Source organism: Gekko japonicus, unplaced genomic scaffold (assembly GCF_001447785.1).
Source record: "Gekko japonicus isolate JY-2015 unplaced genomic scaffold, Gekko_japonicus_V1.1 scaffold111, whole genome shotgun sequence".
Taxonomy (NCBI): domain Eukaryota; kingdom Metazoa; phylum Chordata; class Lepidosauria; order Squamata; family Gekkonidae; genus Gekko; species Gekko japonicus.
This window is the reverse complement of record NW_015171505.1, coordinates 1,736,957-1,753,486: the sequence shown is the minus strand read 5'-3', so window position 1 is coordinate 1,753,486 and position 16,530 is coordinate 1,736,957. Positions and strand designations below refer to the sequence as shown.

Genomic DNA, 16,530 nt, shown 5'->3' with positions numbered 1-16,530 from the left:
TAAAAGCTGGCTGCGATAAGAGATTATTGTTCTGCCTTGTTGAGCACCAGAGAGGAGTTTGCCAATGTGATCTGACAATACCTGCAGTTTGTACTGCTCCATGGCATCCTCAAGGGCAGCAAGGAAATCCCGATTCTCCTCTTCTAACCGCTCCACTTGTCTCTCCAGCCTCAGCAGAGAGTCCTCTCTTACTGTCTCACATCCCTTTGTGTGGCTATCCTGCTGAGGAGAAAACAGAAAATGGGCTGCATTCTCACAACTTCAGAATACCCTTTCTGCCTTCCTTAGCTGGAAATAATGAGGCAGAGCAACCATGGCTATAGCACAGCAAGATTCCACAAACAGTGATCTCACATTCAACCTCAGCCCCACTGAGAGTGAACTCTGATGCTGCTTTGTTGGCAACGGGCTGTTGCCTCCAGGCCCTGATCAGCAGCTGCTCCAGGAATTATATTCAGGTGGTTGTTTGCAGACATGATCCAGTTTCTGTGAGGCCACATCGTGCTGCCCAAATAAGTGGGGTCTTTGCTACCATCTGTTCTGTGCATATCAACCCCCCTCCCAATCTTTAAACTACACAAAACTTCATATTTTCCAAGTCTTTGCAGGCAGATTGCAATAAACAAACATCCCCACCACTACCACCACACCTTTAAGCTTCTGTGTTGCTTTGCATTAAACAGAAACAGTAAACTATGAGTTGGATTCAGACTAAACTGGAATTTTCATCATTTCTCCTTCCTGCTCCACACTTGCCTCATGTCATTCCTCTGGTTGCCTGTCCCCCAGAAGAAGCATTTTGTGGAGCTCAGGGGAGGCCGGAAAGTGCCATTCTGCCATTGGAAAGTTTAGTCTGGATCCAATCCCATATCCTACATCAATTACTCCCTTCATTTGCTGTACCAAAAGACTGGAGAGTAGCAAATGTGACCAATTTTTTAAAAAGGATCCAGAGAGGAACCTGAAAATTACAGGCCAGTCAGCCTAACATCTATCCCAGGAAAATTAGTAGAAACTGTAATCAAACTGTAATCAAAGACAGAATTGTTAGGCACATAGAAGGAGAAGAGATTGGATTTATATCCCGCCCTTCACTTGGAGTCTCAGAGCGGCGTACAAACTCCTTTCCCTTCCCCTCCCCGCAACAGACACCCTGTGAGGTGGGTGGGGCTGAGAGAGCTCTTGACAGAAATTGCTCTTTTTCAAGAACAGCTGTGCCAGAGCTTGTGACTGACCCAAGGTCACATCAGCAGGTGCAAGTGGAGGAGTGGGGAATCAAACCCTGTTCTCCCAGATTAGAGTCTGCGCACTTAACCACTACACCAAACTGGCTCTCTACATAGAGGGACAAAGCCTGATGAGGGAAAATCAGCATGGCTTCTGCAAAGGGAAATCCTGCCTCAACAACCTTTTGGAGTTCTTTGAGAAAGTGAGCAAGCATGTAGACAATGGTGGCCCAGCAGACATTATGTACCTGGATTTTCAAAAGGCTTTTTGACAAGGCACCTCACCAAAGACTCCTGAGGAAACTTAGCAGTCATGGGATAAGAGGATGGGTTCTCTTATGGATTAAAAACTGCTTAAATGACAGAAAGCAAAGAGTAAGAATCAATGGATAGTTCTGACAATGGTCAGAAGTAAACAACAGAGTCCCACAAGGATCAGTATTGGGGCCAGTACTATTTAATTTATTCATCAATGATCTGGAACTAGGGGTGAGTAGTGTAGTGGCCAAGTATGCAGATGACACCAAATTATTCAGGATGGTGAAAGCCAAGGCTGACTTTGAAGCGCTCCAAGAGGACCTCCACAAACTGGGTGAGTGGGCAACAATGCGGCAAATGAAGTTCAGTGTAGGTTAAGTGTAAAGTGATGCACAGTGGGACAAAAAATCCAAACTTCAAGTATAGGCTAATGGGGTCTGAACTTGCTGATACTGAGAGGGAAAAAGATCTTGAGGTCGTAGTAGATAACTCAATGAAAGTGTCAACCCAGTGTGCTGCAGGTGTGAAAATGGCAAACTCTATGTTAGGGACTGAGAATAAAAGTGGTCAGTATTGTAATGCCCCTCTATAGATCTATGGTGCAGCCTTGTTTGGAATACTGTGTACAGTTCTGGTCCCCATATTTCAAAAAGGAGATTGTAGAGCTGGAAAAAGTGCAGAGGAGGGCAACCAAGACGATTAGGGGGTTGGAGCACCTTCCCTATGAGGAAAGGCTGAGGAATCTGGTACTTTTCAGTTTAGAAAAGAGACGACTAATGGGGACCATGACAGAGGTTTCTAAAATTATGCATGGGATGGAGGGAGTTGACAAAGAATTTTTTCTCCCTCTCCCAAAATACTAGAACCTGAGGGCATCCAATGAAACTGATGGGCAGTAGGTTCAGGATGACAAAAGGAAATACTACTTTTTACAGAGTGATTACAATGTGGAATTCACTGCCAGAGGATGTAGTGATGGCCACAGGAATAAACAGCTTTAAAAGGGGGTTAGATAGATTCATGGAGGACAAGTCTATCAATGGCTGCTAGCCATGGTGACTGAGGGGAATCTTGACATTCCGAGGCAGTAAGCCTCTGAATCCCAGAGCCATGAGGCTACAGAGGAACTGGTTAGCCACTGTGTGAGACTAGTGTGCTGCAGGTGTGAAAATGGCAAACTCTATGTTAGGGACTGAGAATAAAAGCGGTCAATATTGTAATGCCCCTGTTCCTACATTTCCTGCATTGTGCAGGGAGTTGGACTAGATGACCCTGGAGGTCCCTTCCAACTCTATGAGTCTATGATTCTTCTAACCTGACAAGCTATCGCTATGGAAACAGTAGGGGGGAGTATAGAGTTCCTACCATTGGTCTGATCCAGCAGGGATGTTCTAGCATTTTCAGGATTAGTGGTAGAAAGTGCTGTCAAGTCTGAGCTGATATATGGGGACCCCATAAGGTTTTCAAGGCAAGAGACAAACAGCTGGTTTGCCATTGCCTGCCTCTGTGTAGCAACTCTCAACTTCCTCAGTGGTCTCCCATCCAAGTACTAACTAGGGCCAGTCCTCCTTCGCTTCTGAAGATTTGGTGAGCCAGGGCCATCCAGGTCAGGATTAGTTGGTCCCAATAAGGCCTCGCCTTACTTTCTGATATGTTTCTTGATCTCTGGGCCATCACAGTCCCTGACAGTTTGGGAAAAACACAATTAGTGTCTGCAGAAACACTCCAGAACTCTGCCATTACAATGAATGTGCTCCTTTGTGGAGAGAAATTACTGCAGGCTAATGGGCCCTTCAGTCTTGCAGGAGACAAAGACCAGTGATGAGAAGGCAATGGTTGTCAGATTCTAATTAGGCACAGAACTCATGTTTTGTTAAATGATGCAGACAATTCCTCCTTTTTTTGCACAGCCAACTGCCGAAGAAAGGGGAACGTTCCTCATCACTTGCTTTCTTCAAACTAGCAGAGCCGGCCCGCCCTTACTCTCAAGACGGGCTTCAGGGAAGTCCCCTTAGCAGACTGCAGCGGTTCGGTTCCCTCAGAGTGGGGCAATAACATTATTCATACAGGATACTGAATACATGGGAAGAGAAATTCCAAGTGGCTTCAGTTTCATGTCCTCATTGACAAGACTCGGTTCATTCCCAGGTCATTTTGTCAGTCAATTCAAACACCACACTGAACTTCTTAACACAGAGGCCAACTCTTTGTTTTCTTTAGTTTTTCTACCTACTCCTGTCAGGAGGGAATTGCAACATATGGAAGTAAAATAACCATCATGAGCATTGTTTGTCAATTCAGGCCTCACACCAAACTCCCCTGCATGTCAGGTCTGTCAGGCCATCATAAATCGGGGTTTGCCCATTGAGATATCGCACTACTAAACCACAATATTCAGCTTCCTAAACTATGGCTTGGAGCAGTGTCTGAATTAAAGCAATATCTTTGTGTACCAAATGAATATTCCCCATTGTTAATCAATGATTCTATGAGAAGGAAGGTCAGGATGTGTTGCATCAGTGCTTAGTTCTTGTGGCCCTTGCTTACATGCCCAGAGAAATGCCAATCGCCACTTTGCGTCAGGAAGCAATTTTCTCCATGCCAATTTGGCCAGGGATCCTGGAGGGTTTTTTGCGATCTTCTGGGCATGGAGCAGGGGTCACTGCGGTGTGCGGGGGAGGTAGTTGTGAATTTCCTGCATTGTGCAGGAAGTTGGACTAGATGACCCTGGAGGTCCCTTCCAACTCTATGAGTCGATGATTCTTCTAACCTGACAAGCTATCACTATGGAAACAGTAGGGGGGAGTATAGAGTCAAGAATTCCTAATCCTGCCAGGGAATCCTGTTTTCCTTTCAATTCTCTTTATTCATATGAACAGCCTGGTCTCCCCCCCCCCCCAAATGCCAGCGATTGATCCTGGAACCATTTGCATGCCCCCCTACTGTCTCTCCCAGTACATATGAAGCTGTCTTGCAGAGCCAGGCTACTGGCCCATCTAGCTCAGTATTGTCTACTCCAGTGGTGCTCACTCCATGGTTCACAGAGAGCCACATATTCCATTATCCTCAACCAGAACAGCCACATTTACTCCATGCAGCAGCTGTTACAAGGTGGGAACCATCTGCCAATCACAAACTCCACCAGGCAAAGGCCATGCCCACTCTCATGGAACACGAGTCAAGTTCCAGATTAGAGTGCTCAGAAGAGCCACAGGTGGCTCATGAGTTGCTGAATATCAGTGGTCTAGCCTGACTGGAAGCAGCCCTCCAGAATTGCAGACAGAGGTTTTTTGCAGGCCAGCTATCCAAGATCCCTTTTTTTAAAAAAAAAACTAACACTGCCAAAGACTGGGCAGCAGCATTAAACTATGTTCTCCACAGACTGGCAACAAATCAGACTGAAGCCAGGGAAAGCAATGTCATCCTTGCCTAACAAATTGTGTAAAGACACCCTGACTAAACATATAGCCTGAGGCTAACTTTTAGTAGGATAATCCTGGTGATATTCTGGCAGACATCTTGGGAATTCACCCTTGATGCAAGTGGGGCACAAACACACACACCCAGCCAACCAAGCAGTTCTTTCTTAGTACCTGAATGCTAGATAATTCAGAATTTTGCACCTTGTGGTTCTGATTTTCAGTTGAAGTGCTTTCGATACCGCTGTCTAAGCCAGAGACTGAGCTCAGTTCGCTCCTCTCACTCTCCACAATGCACAGCCACTCCTTCACTCGCAGGATCTGATCCACAGTGAGGTTGCCTTCTTCTTGCAATTCTGTCAAGAGCCGGTAGGCAGCATCAGTGCATGTCCTATAATGGGTACACTCCATGAGCAAGCGGGCGGTGTGGTCCTGTGATGGCTGCTTGGGGGCCAAGTCAGAACGGTTGATGATGCGAGTCTCTGAGCGGTGCCGTTGATCCAGTGCCCTCTGTAGGTTCTTTATCTGCAGTTGCAGCTCCACCACATGCTCTGTCTCCTTGCAGCAGTTCACCACCGCCCTGTTCTTGATGTTCTGAGCACGGCTGGCATAGTTCAGTGTGGTCAAGCTCTCGTCAAAGTCAGAGGAGGAGGGGCTGACGCAGGCAATCATCACAGTCTGAGCATTCCCACCCAGGGAGTCTTTCAGGATCCTAGGGGAGCAAACAGGGGGGGGGGGGGAATCAGGATGCAATTCCACTGCTGGGGCTCAGGTTGAATGTACAAGAGAACCAAATGCAAATCCCCACATATTTATCATGAAATCTGACAAATAAATGCACATTTTTCTCCTTTTGATCCTTACTACTCTTCTAGCCCGACCTCACCAGATCTTGGAAGCTAAGCAGGGTCGGCCCTCGTTAGTACTTTGGATGGGAGACCACCAAGGAAACCCAGGGCTGCTACACAGAGGCAGGCAGAGGTCAGCCACCTCTGGATGTCTCTTGCCCTGAAAACCCCTTGAAGGGTCGCCATAAGTCAGCTGTGACTTGATGGCACTTCCCACAACCAACTTCTCTTCAGGGGAAAAATAATCAGAAAGTGTCTACAACAAGTTCTCTCTGATCCCAAAAGTCCCTACTGTTGTTCTTTTTAACACTGAAAACAGACAAAAAAGTCAGGGAGACTCTATGTCATACAGAATACAAAAATGAACAACTATCAACATTTAATACAAGGTATGAAGTTCATACAAAATACATTAAGTGCAGTTTAGACAAAATCAAATAAATATACAATATAGGTAAATAATTCTTAATACTGATACGCATATGATAACTGCAGGTAAGTAAAAAATAATTCTGCTAAGTATGCAATAACGAAGGCTCCGGATTTTCTCTTCGTTTCGTAATTCAAACTTCCTCAGAAGTAAATATTTCTAGCACAGTATTGTTGTCAATTTCTTTGTTTGAATGAACGTAGTTACAAACTCACATATCATAACTTCTTATATTAGCCGCACATAGTCATCACCATAGCAATACCAGGCACAAGTCTTATAATCCGGAGCCTTCGTTATTGTATACTTACCAGAATTATTGTCTACTTACCTGCAGTTATCATATACGTATCAGCAGGGCTTTTTTGTAGAAAAAGCCCAGCAGGTACAGGAATTCATTAGCATAATAGGCCACACCCAACAGCAGAAACTCATTAGCATATTAGGCCACACCCATGCATTCCCTTGGCTTGCCTGGGCATCCTGCGGCTGTGGGGAGCCCGGGCAAGCTGGCCCTTGGACAGGCCGGGGAAGGCATGGGGAGGCATTTAAATGTCTCCCCGATCCTTCCAGGGGGGCCCCAGCCCACCCGCCTCGGAGTTGACGGGGGGGTGTTTGCTCTCCAGGCCTTCCCCCTGTAGCCACGCAAGCAGAGGTTTTAGCTGTAGTGGACGTGGCCAACTCTGAAGCCAGCCGGAACTCCGTTCCTGTGTGTTCCTGCCCCAAAATAGCCCTGCGTATCAGTATTAAGAATTAATTACCTATATTGTATATTTATTTGATTTTGTCTAAACTGCACTTAACGTATTTTGTATGAACTTTATCTTTATACCTTGTATTAAATTTTGATAGTTGTTCATTTTTGTATTCTATATTGTATTTTGTATTCCCTGGCTCGTTTGTCTATTTTCTATGTTACTATTGGCTGGGAGGTCTCCTGTATATTGCATGTTGTTTTTAACACTGCCATTAACATTTTAATATCTGTTTTCTCCTCTGTAGAACTGGTTAGGCTCAAACTGTCTTTGATATTTGTTGGTCTTCATGGCAGTCAGTTCTTACCCCACTCATGTACATTACAGGTTGTTCCCAGCACCATTCATCTACAACATCTGAAGTTCACCAATTGACCCTAATAAATCTGATAACACAAGCACCTGCATAAATGCTGGTTCTTATGGGCATTCCCCAACTGCAGGAGCAGAACAAACAGAGAAAACCTTAAACTTCAGTCTTAGACCCCTTCCAATCCGGCTTTCGCCCGGGTCATGGGATGGAGATGGCATTGGTCGCCCTGACTGACGACCTCCGAAGCCATCTGGATCGAGGTGGTGTGGTGGCACTGTTGTTGCTTGATCTGTCGGCCACATTTGATATGGTCGATCACCAGTTGCTGGCCCACCGCCTCGCCGACGCGGGGATTCAGGGGCTGGCCCTCCAATAGTTTGCCTCTTTTCTCCAAGGTTGGGGACAAAGGGTGGCGATAGGGGAGCAGCGGTCCCGGGCACCCTCTTGATTGTGGGGTGCCTCAGAGGGCAGTGCTGTCCCTGATGTTGTTTAACATCTACATGCGCCCCCTTGCCCAAATTGCCCGGAGGTATGGGCTGGGGTGTCATCAATATGCGGATGACACCCAACTCTATCTGATGCTGGGCGGCCGGTCGAACTTCGACCCAGATGACCTCCAACGGGCATTCCAAGCCGTGGCTGGTTGGCTCAGACTGAGTCGGCTGAAACTAAACCCAACGAAGACGGGAGGTCCTGGGCCTAGGTCAGGCCGGTTCAGGCTTGGGACTCCCTCTCCTGACCTTTGTTGGGGCGCCTTTGGTGCCAGCATCGGGGGTTAGGAGTTTGGGAGTGCTCCTGGACTCCTCTTTAACGATGGAGGCTCAGGTAGTAGCCACTGCCAAGTCGGCCTTTTATCATCTTCAGCTGGCACGGCAGTTGGTTCCCTTCCTTGACCGTGATGACCTGACTACAGCGATCCATGCGACAGTCACCTCAAGGCTGGATTACTGTAACGCTCTCTACTTAGGGCTGCCTTTGTCGCAAATCCGGAAGCTGCAGCTAGTGCAGAATGCAGCAGCCAGGCTGTTGACGGGTCTCCCTAGGCGGGACCACATCCAGCCTGTGCTGAAGGCGCTGGCTGCCAATAGCATACCGGATCCACTTCAAAGCGCTGGTTCTTACCTTTAAAGCCCATTATGGTCAGGGTCCAGCATACCTAAGGGACCGCCTTTCCCCATGTGTTTCCCCAAGGGCACTACGGTCGAGGGGCCAACATCTTTTGACTACCCCAGGCCTCAGGGACGTCAAATTCGCCGAGACTAGGGCCTGGGCCTTTTCAGTGGCGGCTCCTACCTGGTGGAATGAGCTCCCGGAGGAGACCCGGGCCCTATGGGATCTTGCGCAGTTCCGCAGGGCCTGCAAGATGGAGCTCTTCCGCCAGGCTTTCAAGTAGGAGCCACCGCCGCTACTGTTCCATCAATGCACCGTCGCCGAAAATTGGCAGATACCATCAGGGTGCAATCGGGCCCCGGGAAGAAGACTACCCATCTGCCGCTTTGGAACTTATGTTGTTGGTCCAGATCCACTCTACCGGAACCCATCTTGGAACTGGGAACATTAGAGCACCAGCACTTTGCTGTACTATTGTTATGTTTTTGTTTTAATTGTTTTAATTATGGCTTTTGCCTCAATTGTTAGCCACCCTGAGCCTTAGGGGAGGGCGGGATATAAATTGAATTATAAATTAAATAAATAAACTTGGCAACAAGGTACTGAATCAAGCAGATAGTTAAAAAAAACTGTGTTCTGCTACTAAGACCAGAGCACATAAATTCATCCTGACACTGGGAGCAAGTCTCAAGATCATGTGCTGCCTCCAATCAGCTTCCCCCTCTCCAGATCCTGTTGACCATATCCTTCCCCACCAGCCTTAACCAGGGCTGCTGGGGAGGCAGGGCTACAACATTCCAAGGGTCCAGATCATGCTGAGAGCTAAGGCAAGGAGCCACTGAGTATCTCTGTTCTAATCAAGAATTCTTTGTGTTTTTCTCAACATACAAGAGGCAGCAATTGAATCTTTATGAGGCCCACAGTAATTCTAAGCACTACTGGACTTAACCACTAGCCACAGCACCATCCTTAACCACATTTAAAGTCATCCACAGAGTGCAGGTGTCATGGTATAGTCCTATCTCAGAAGCTAAGCAGGGTCTTCCCACTTGCCTTGAAATCCCCTTGCTGGGATCGCCATAAGTCAGCTGTGACTTCACGGCATTTATGTATGTAATGTCATCCATGGAGCGGTACTGCATATTAAGGGTTCTGAAACCAGTTGCATACCAGTTAGGAGCATTACATGTCCACCAATCCTCTAATAATGGATTTTATCATATGAGCTCTTTAGGGGGCATGCTGGCAGGACAAAACATCAACGAATCTGTCAAACAATAATGAATGATTGAATCAGTTGTCTTTCACACAGTGCCGCACTGTAGCTTATTGCTATTAAAGCCTCCACACTCACAGCAGCCGAGAGCCAAGCTCATCTCTGTAGTCATTCTGCAGCAGTGGTTTTCTTTTTCCAAGAGTCCAACCCACCTAGCAACAAAAGCCAGATTGTTCATTTCCACTGAGTGGGCAAGGATTTTGCTAGAGGAGACATCAATATTGAACCATGAGTCCAAACAATCTGTTTTTACATTCTGGCATCCTCAAATTTACACATAGGCCTGAGAGATCTGAGCAACACAAAGGCTCCTTGGAATTTTTTACCCAGAATGTCCTGACTGAGCCTCCATCAGCATAAAATCAAAAGAGATAACAAGCTGGTAAATCTAAGTCAGAAACTTAGAAATAACTAAAGAGCACCATCAAAGCTTAAAAGCACCTGCTCACCAAGTGTGACTTGGTAAAGATTACAAAAGCCACTTAGCCAGGGTCTACATACCTGGTGATTTTGGAATCCCGGTAAGGAATGTGACTGCCTTTCCGGCAGGGGTCCCCCAAGGCACTGATGACATTTCCCAGTGCCAGCAAGCTGCTGTTGATCTGGATGCTCTCTTTGAGCCTCTCCCCCGTGCTCCCTGTCTTCACCACCCGTTCAGAGCCAGCCAGGTCAACAAAGTGAAACTTGGAGGTTAGGACTTGGCCAGAGACTGGAACCAATATCTTGTCTTGAAGGGCAAGACGAGTGAGACGCCCAGCACTCTGGCGCTGCTCCATTGTCACAGTGAAGATGGTGTGTGAGCGGCTGGATGTCCTGTTGATGTGGGTGGCACCAGTGTGCTTGGCTGCATTGCCCATTTCCAGCAGACTCAAGACCTCATCCAGGCCTTCCACTTCAGTCTCCTTCACCCCATACAATACTGCAACAAGAGAGGAATGGCAAGGATTACAAAGAGGCAGCCTGCACCTGAAACCCAAACAAGTCCTAGAAGGGACTATCTAAAAAAACAAGAGGAACAGCGAAATGTTAATTTGTACCAATATTGCCCTTGTCATCTTCTCGGATCTGGATGGCCTTGCTCGCTGTCTCCACTTGCAGGAGGTCCCGGAATTCCTCCTTATACACTTCCAAGTAAGAAATACGGACCATGTAGTCTAATAAGTCATTCTCGTCCATGAGTCTGAACACTTCAGCCATGGCTCGGGGGATTATGCCCTGCTCATCTTCATTGATGGAAGCTGGGAAAGAGAAACACGAATGCAGTTGGGTAGGTGGAGGTGTCACCAGCAGTACAAGCATAGGAGGAACCCATCCAGTGCCAGGGAAAATGTTAGGATAGAAGAGCTATTTTATACAACTGGCCCAAATGGCAACTTGCTGTAAAAAGAAATATTGATGCAGTCCCATGTAAATCCAGCAATGACATTAACCGCATAAGGCAAGATGTTGTGGGGCAAGGTTTTACAATGGAATGGTGGTGGAGTAAGGTTTTATAATAGAAGGAGGTGGAGATATGGTTATGCTCGGTCCCCTTCCAACCTTCACCCCATCCTGAGACATGTCGGTAACGGGGCTAGGAAGACGTACCCTTCTCTTGCACTGCTATCGTACAATGCCAGGTCCATAAATAAGACCATAACGCTGCAAAATTATTTTGCAGCACAAAAAGACCTGGGTGCGGGAGGGCAAGGCAGTCAAAAATCAAATGCATAATTACAGGTTGGGGGAGACTTGTCTTGGCAGTAGTATGGGCAAAAAGAATCTAGGGGTCTTAGTAGACCATACACTGAACATGAGTCAGCAGTGTGATGTGGTTGCTAAAAAGGCAAATGCAATTTTGGGTTGTATCAACAGAAGTATAGTGTCCAGATCACGAGATATGATGATACCACTTTACTCTGGTTAGACCTCACCTAGAGTATTGTGTACAGTTTTAGGCACCACAATCTAAGAAGGAAATAGACAAGCTGGAACATGTCCAGAGGAGAGCAACAAAGGTGGTGAGGGGTCTGGAGACCAAGTCCTATGAGGAAAGGTTGAAGGAGCTGGGTATGTTTATCCTGGAGAGGAGATGAATGTGAGGTGATATGATAACCATCTACAAGTACTTGAAGGGCTGTCATCCAGAGGATGGTATGGAGTTGTTTTCTGTTGCCCCAGAAGGTTGGACCAGAACCAATGGGTTGAAATTAAATAAGGAGAGTTTTCGGCTAAACATTAGGAAGAACTTCCTGACATTTTTTCGGTTCCTCAGTGGAACAGGCTTCCTCGGGAAGTGGTGGGCTCTCCTTCTTTGGAGGTTTTCAAAGAGAAGCTAGATGGCAATGCTGATTGTGTGAACTTAGGCAGATCATGAAAGGGAGGACAGGAAGGGTTGCCTCAGTGCTTGGTTCTTGTGGCCCTTTTTTTACATGACCAGGGAAATGCTGATTGCCCCTTTGGGGTGAGGAAGCAATCCTAGAGGTTTTTTGTCATCTTCTGGGCATGGAACAGCAATCACTACGGGTTTGGGGGGGGAGGTATTTGTGAATTTCCTGCATTGAGCAGGGGGCTGGACTAGATGACCCTGGAAGTGCCTTCCAACCCTATGATTCTATGATTCTAAGCTTAACAAGATACAGCTGCATTGTTAATACAATAGATTTTATCATTGAAAAGCAAGAAACGTTAAGGCTGGGGTGGGGGACAGAAAACTGGGGCAGGGGGTTGTGGTTTTCCCCGAGGACCTTTTTTCCCCCGATTTTTTCAATGCAAAAAATTGTACATTTGGGGAAACACTGGAAAAAAACTCCCATGAAAGGTTCTCTCTTAGAATGAGTTAAAAGTTAAAATGAGTTAGAATGAGTTAAAAGTAAAACAAGGTTTTACACACTCAAAATGTATAGCATGAGGAAGACTCAGGCCTTCTGTGTTGCAACTTTGTCAAATGCACACTGACTGCATTATAAAAACATCAACCAAAAAAATAATTTACATTTATGAAAAAGTAAAAAGTTCATTTTCTGAAAATGCATAGAGAATACTTTCTGAAGTAGATCCTAAAACTGTTTGGAGACCAAGCCCTATGAGGAAAGGCTGAGGGACTTGGGAATTTTCCATCTGGAGAAGGGGAGGTTGAGCGGGGATATGATTGCTCTCTTTAAGTATTTAAGTATTTGAAGGGCTGTCACCTTTTTCCAACAACTTAGGAGGCGACTCTACACATGGACATCACCAAATGGGCAACACCAAAATCAGATTGATTATGTCATTTGCAGTCAAATATGGAGAAGCTCTATACAGTCAGTAAAAACAAGACTTGGAGCTGACTGTGGCTCAGATCATGAGCTACTCATTGCAAAATTCAGGCTTAAACTGAAGACAGTTGGGAAAACCACTAGACCATTCAGGTTTGACCTAGATCACATCCCTTATGAATATACAGTGGAGGTGAAGAATAGGTTTAAGGGACTAGATTTGATAGACAGAGTGCCTGAAGAGCTATGGACAGAGGTTTGTGACATTGTACAGGAGGCAGCAATCAGCACCAATGCTCTCTCTAAGCTGTGGAGTCCTGAGGAAAACTTCTACTTTGTGAGCTACCAGCATTAAAGTTGTGAGCAGGCAGGTGATTTGGCTACTGAATAAATTAGTTTGTTCTGGACTGGAGCCATCCTTCCTGAGCTAAGACAAAAATATGTAAGCTGGAGGGTAAAAACTATGAGCTAGCTCACACTAACCCAGTTTAGAGGGAACACTAATTTTTTCCCTTTTTGGTTCCAAATATTTACATGCTGTTTCTATTAAAAATTTATTTGACAGCATTCATATTTCATGGAGAAGGGAAAGGAAGAATTCCGAGATTAATGCAATAGAGGAAAATGGAACTTACAGACAGTTGCTTCTCCAATGGTGTAGGTCTTGCCAGACCCTGTCTGGCCATAGGCAAAGACAGTAGCGTTGAAGCCTTGAAAGAAGGCCTCCACCAGTGGCTGCACGCAAACAGCATACACGGACTCTTGGCTGGCAGATTCGGTGAAGACAGTATCAAAGTGAAAATGGCGACTGTGCCCCAGGGTCACTTCTTTAGTCTCTGGATCTCCTCGCAGGCACGTTTGGTGCCCATGCAACCGTTCCTTAGGCAGCAGGGGTCGAATGCGAACAGCTACCCGGACAGGAATCTCCTCCATTGGTGGCTTGGACTCAGCTTTACGGCCCATGGTCAGTCACAACTGAAGATTCAGGACAGATGTAAGCCAAGCAGGGGTTCTATTGCTCTGCCAGCTCCTCTGCAAGAAGATAAAGTTAGAAACAGATAACCCTAAAATAAGGAATATTGGCAACTTGGTCCTGGAAGTAGAGCGGTCAAAGCAAAGCACCTGTTCAAGCGTGAGCAGACTGGGAAACTTCACAAAGCACATAGCATCCACTATTGTCAGAAATCACATAAAACTCCACCATCAGAAATACCAGGCCGAGTGTGAGCATCCAACATGGCATATGGAAGGAAGAAAATTTGGGTGTGTAGCTGACATCTCTGCAATGCATGGATGGAGGCAGTTTCTGGCAGTGGGAAAAGGTAGGATTAAAATATATTAAATATGGCTGTGGGTTAAATGGTGGAAATGCTACTTTGAAGAAGAGAAGAGGAGAAGAGATTGGATTTATACCCCACCCTTCACTACCCGAAGGAGTTTCAGAGCGGCTTACAATCCCTTCCCCTTCCCCTCCCCACAACAGGCACCCTGTGAGGTAGGTGGGGCTGAGAGAGCTCTCTCGAGAACCAGGTTTGATTCCCCACTCCTCCACATGCAGCTGCTGATGTGACCTTGGGTTAGTCATAAGTTCTTTCAGAGCTGTTCTCTCAAGGGCAGTTCTCGAGAGAGCTCTCTCAGCCCCACCTACCTCACAGGGTGCCTGTTGTGGGGAGGGGAAGGGAAAGGGAGAACCTTGTGTGCTGCCCTGAGTTCCTTGGAGGAAGGGCAAGATGAACATGCACTAAATAAAAGAATAGTTCTTCAGGGTCCTCCCCGTAATCTGCAACATGGGATGATAGTACTGCCCTACCCTGTGGGGTGGCTGCACAGAACATGTAGTAATGTAGGTAATAGCTGTCAGCTAATTAATAATCTGCAAAGGAGGCAGATCCCCTAATCATTCATAGTATCCAAGAATGGGGTGAAATTAGGTCTGGGGGATGTATACTGTGAGGGATGTATCCCCCAACCCTAGTTTATCCCGTCCATCTCAATTCAGCACAGAGAGGGAATGTTTCTTTTTTTGCATTGTACCATTCTTGTTGGGGCTAGATGAGTACTTTCCTGTTTGTTTATCCCATGAGCAGCTAACTTTTAATCTACCCCTGAACGGCAGCACACAGGACAATTACACTAAAATGCTAGACTGCTGAAGTTTAGGACTAGACGATCAGGAAGCTACTCTTCTGACTCCCAGTGCACTCTAACCATACTGTATTTGCTAAAGAAAAGGCACGCAAAATGAGATTCTGATGTGCCTGAGACTTAAATTTCAACATCACAATTAACAGAATTTTTCAAAATGCTTTGTGATTTGTGTTTTTTATTTGAGAGAGAAGAAAAGACCGGCTTTTTGAGAGTGCTGCCCTGTTTATGAAACACTCTTTTCCTGGAAGTTCACCCAGTGCTTGCTAATTTGGGTTTTAGACACAGACATTTATTATTTGCCCCAACATCTTCCCACTTTTGTATTTTAGTAAAGGTAAAGGTTCCCTTGCTCGAAAGCCAGTCGAATCCGACTCTAGGGTTGCGGTGCTCATCTCCGTTTCAAAGCCGAAGAGCCAGCGCTGCCCGAAGACGTTTCCGTGGTCATGTGGCCGGCATGACTAAACACCCAGGCGCACGGAACGCTGTTACCTTCCCACCGAAGTGGTCCCTATTTATCTACTTGCAATTTCTTGCTTTCGAACGGCTAGGTTGGCAGGAGCTGGAACTAGAGACGGGAGCTCACTCCATCATGCGGCACACTCGGGTCTTGAACTGCTGAACTACCGACCTTCCACAGCCTGCAGTTCAGCATCTTAACCACTGACCATTTAAAGATCCCCCCCCCCCTTCTGTAGCATTTTTGTAGGCATTGCTTCTCCCTTGATGCTCTGCTGTTAGGGGTCTTCTGTTAGTACTTTTGTTACATCGGTTTTGATTGTTTCATTTTAAACTGGGGCAAGTCTTGACTGATTTGTAAAAACTATGATTACGGTCAGCGACCGTAATTACTAGTCCATCATCTTTATCGGTTGTGTTACTGGTACGAGCTGCCCGGATCAGCTCCTTCAGAAGCGGTGGCAAGAAAAAAAACAACCCATTTTTAAAAGGCTCTCTTTCCGAAGAAGGGTGGAGATGACAGATAATATCAAACAGCGCTTTAGGAACTAGCCCGTGTACCTGGCCTGCAGATCGGGGCAGGACCCACCACCCCTTGACTCTCCCCTCCCCTTTCACAGAGACCCACCACAAAAGAAACCACTTCGGCCCGTCCCAGAAGAAAGGCAGACGCCCTCCGCACATCCCAGAGGCCCGCCGGGCAGGGAAACAACGCGAAGGGCGACGCTTTTACCCATCTCACCTCGTCCTCACAACAAGCCTGCCCTGGCAAGGCCCGGCCCGGCCCGGGGCTTCGGCCGGGGGCAGGACTGGAGGGGCAGCAACGCCAGCCCAGGCAGGCCGGCGCCGAGCAATGGCGTCAGGCGACGACCCGCCCCTCTCCCCCTTCGTCGGGGCAACCAAGAGCGAGGGAGGGAAGCGGCCGGGGGCGGGAAGTCTCCTCAAGGGGCGGAGAGGGAAGAAAGAAGAGGCCTGAAGGAAAAAATGGCTGCTGTTTCGGGCCATCCAGGGCCCGGACAGGCGACGTGGTTTGGGCAGAATAGACGCGCCTCTCA

At 46.9% G+C, this 16,530-nt stretch overlaps 1 protein-coding gene across 1 annotated transcript in view; it reads right to left on the bottom strand.

Moving 5' to 3' along the window:
- KIF7 (kinesin family member 7) overlaps positions 1-16,312 on the bottom strand; it is a 32,751-nt gene extending 16,439 nt beyond the window's left edge. The window contains exons 1-6 of the mRNA XM_015419244.1: positions 16,218-16,312; positions 13,507-13,903; positions 10,673-10,873; positions 10,137-10,554; positions 5,078-5,615; positions 82-219 (exon numbers count right to left, since the gene is read on the bottom strand). Coding sequence (XP_015274730.1) covers positions 82-219; positions 5,078-5,615; positions 10,137-10,554; positions 10,673-10,873; positions 13,507-13,834 — 1,623 coding nt within the window. The 5' untranslated portion in view covers positions 13,835-13,903; positions 16,218-16,312. The remainder of the gene's footprint in view (positions 1-81; positions 220-5,077; positions 5,616-10,136; positions 10,555-10,672; positions 10,874-13,506; positions 13,904-16,217) is intronic.
- Between the last annotated feature and the right edge of the window lie 218 nt (positions 16,313-16,530).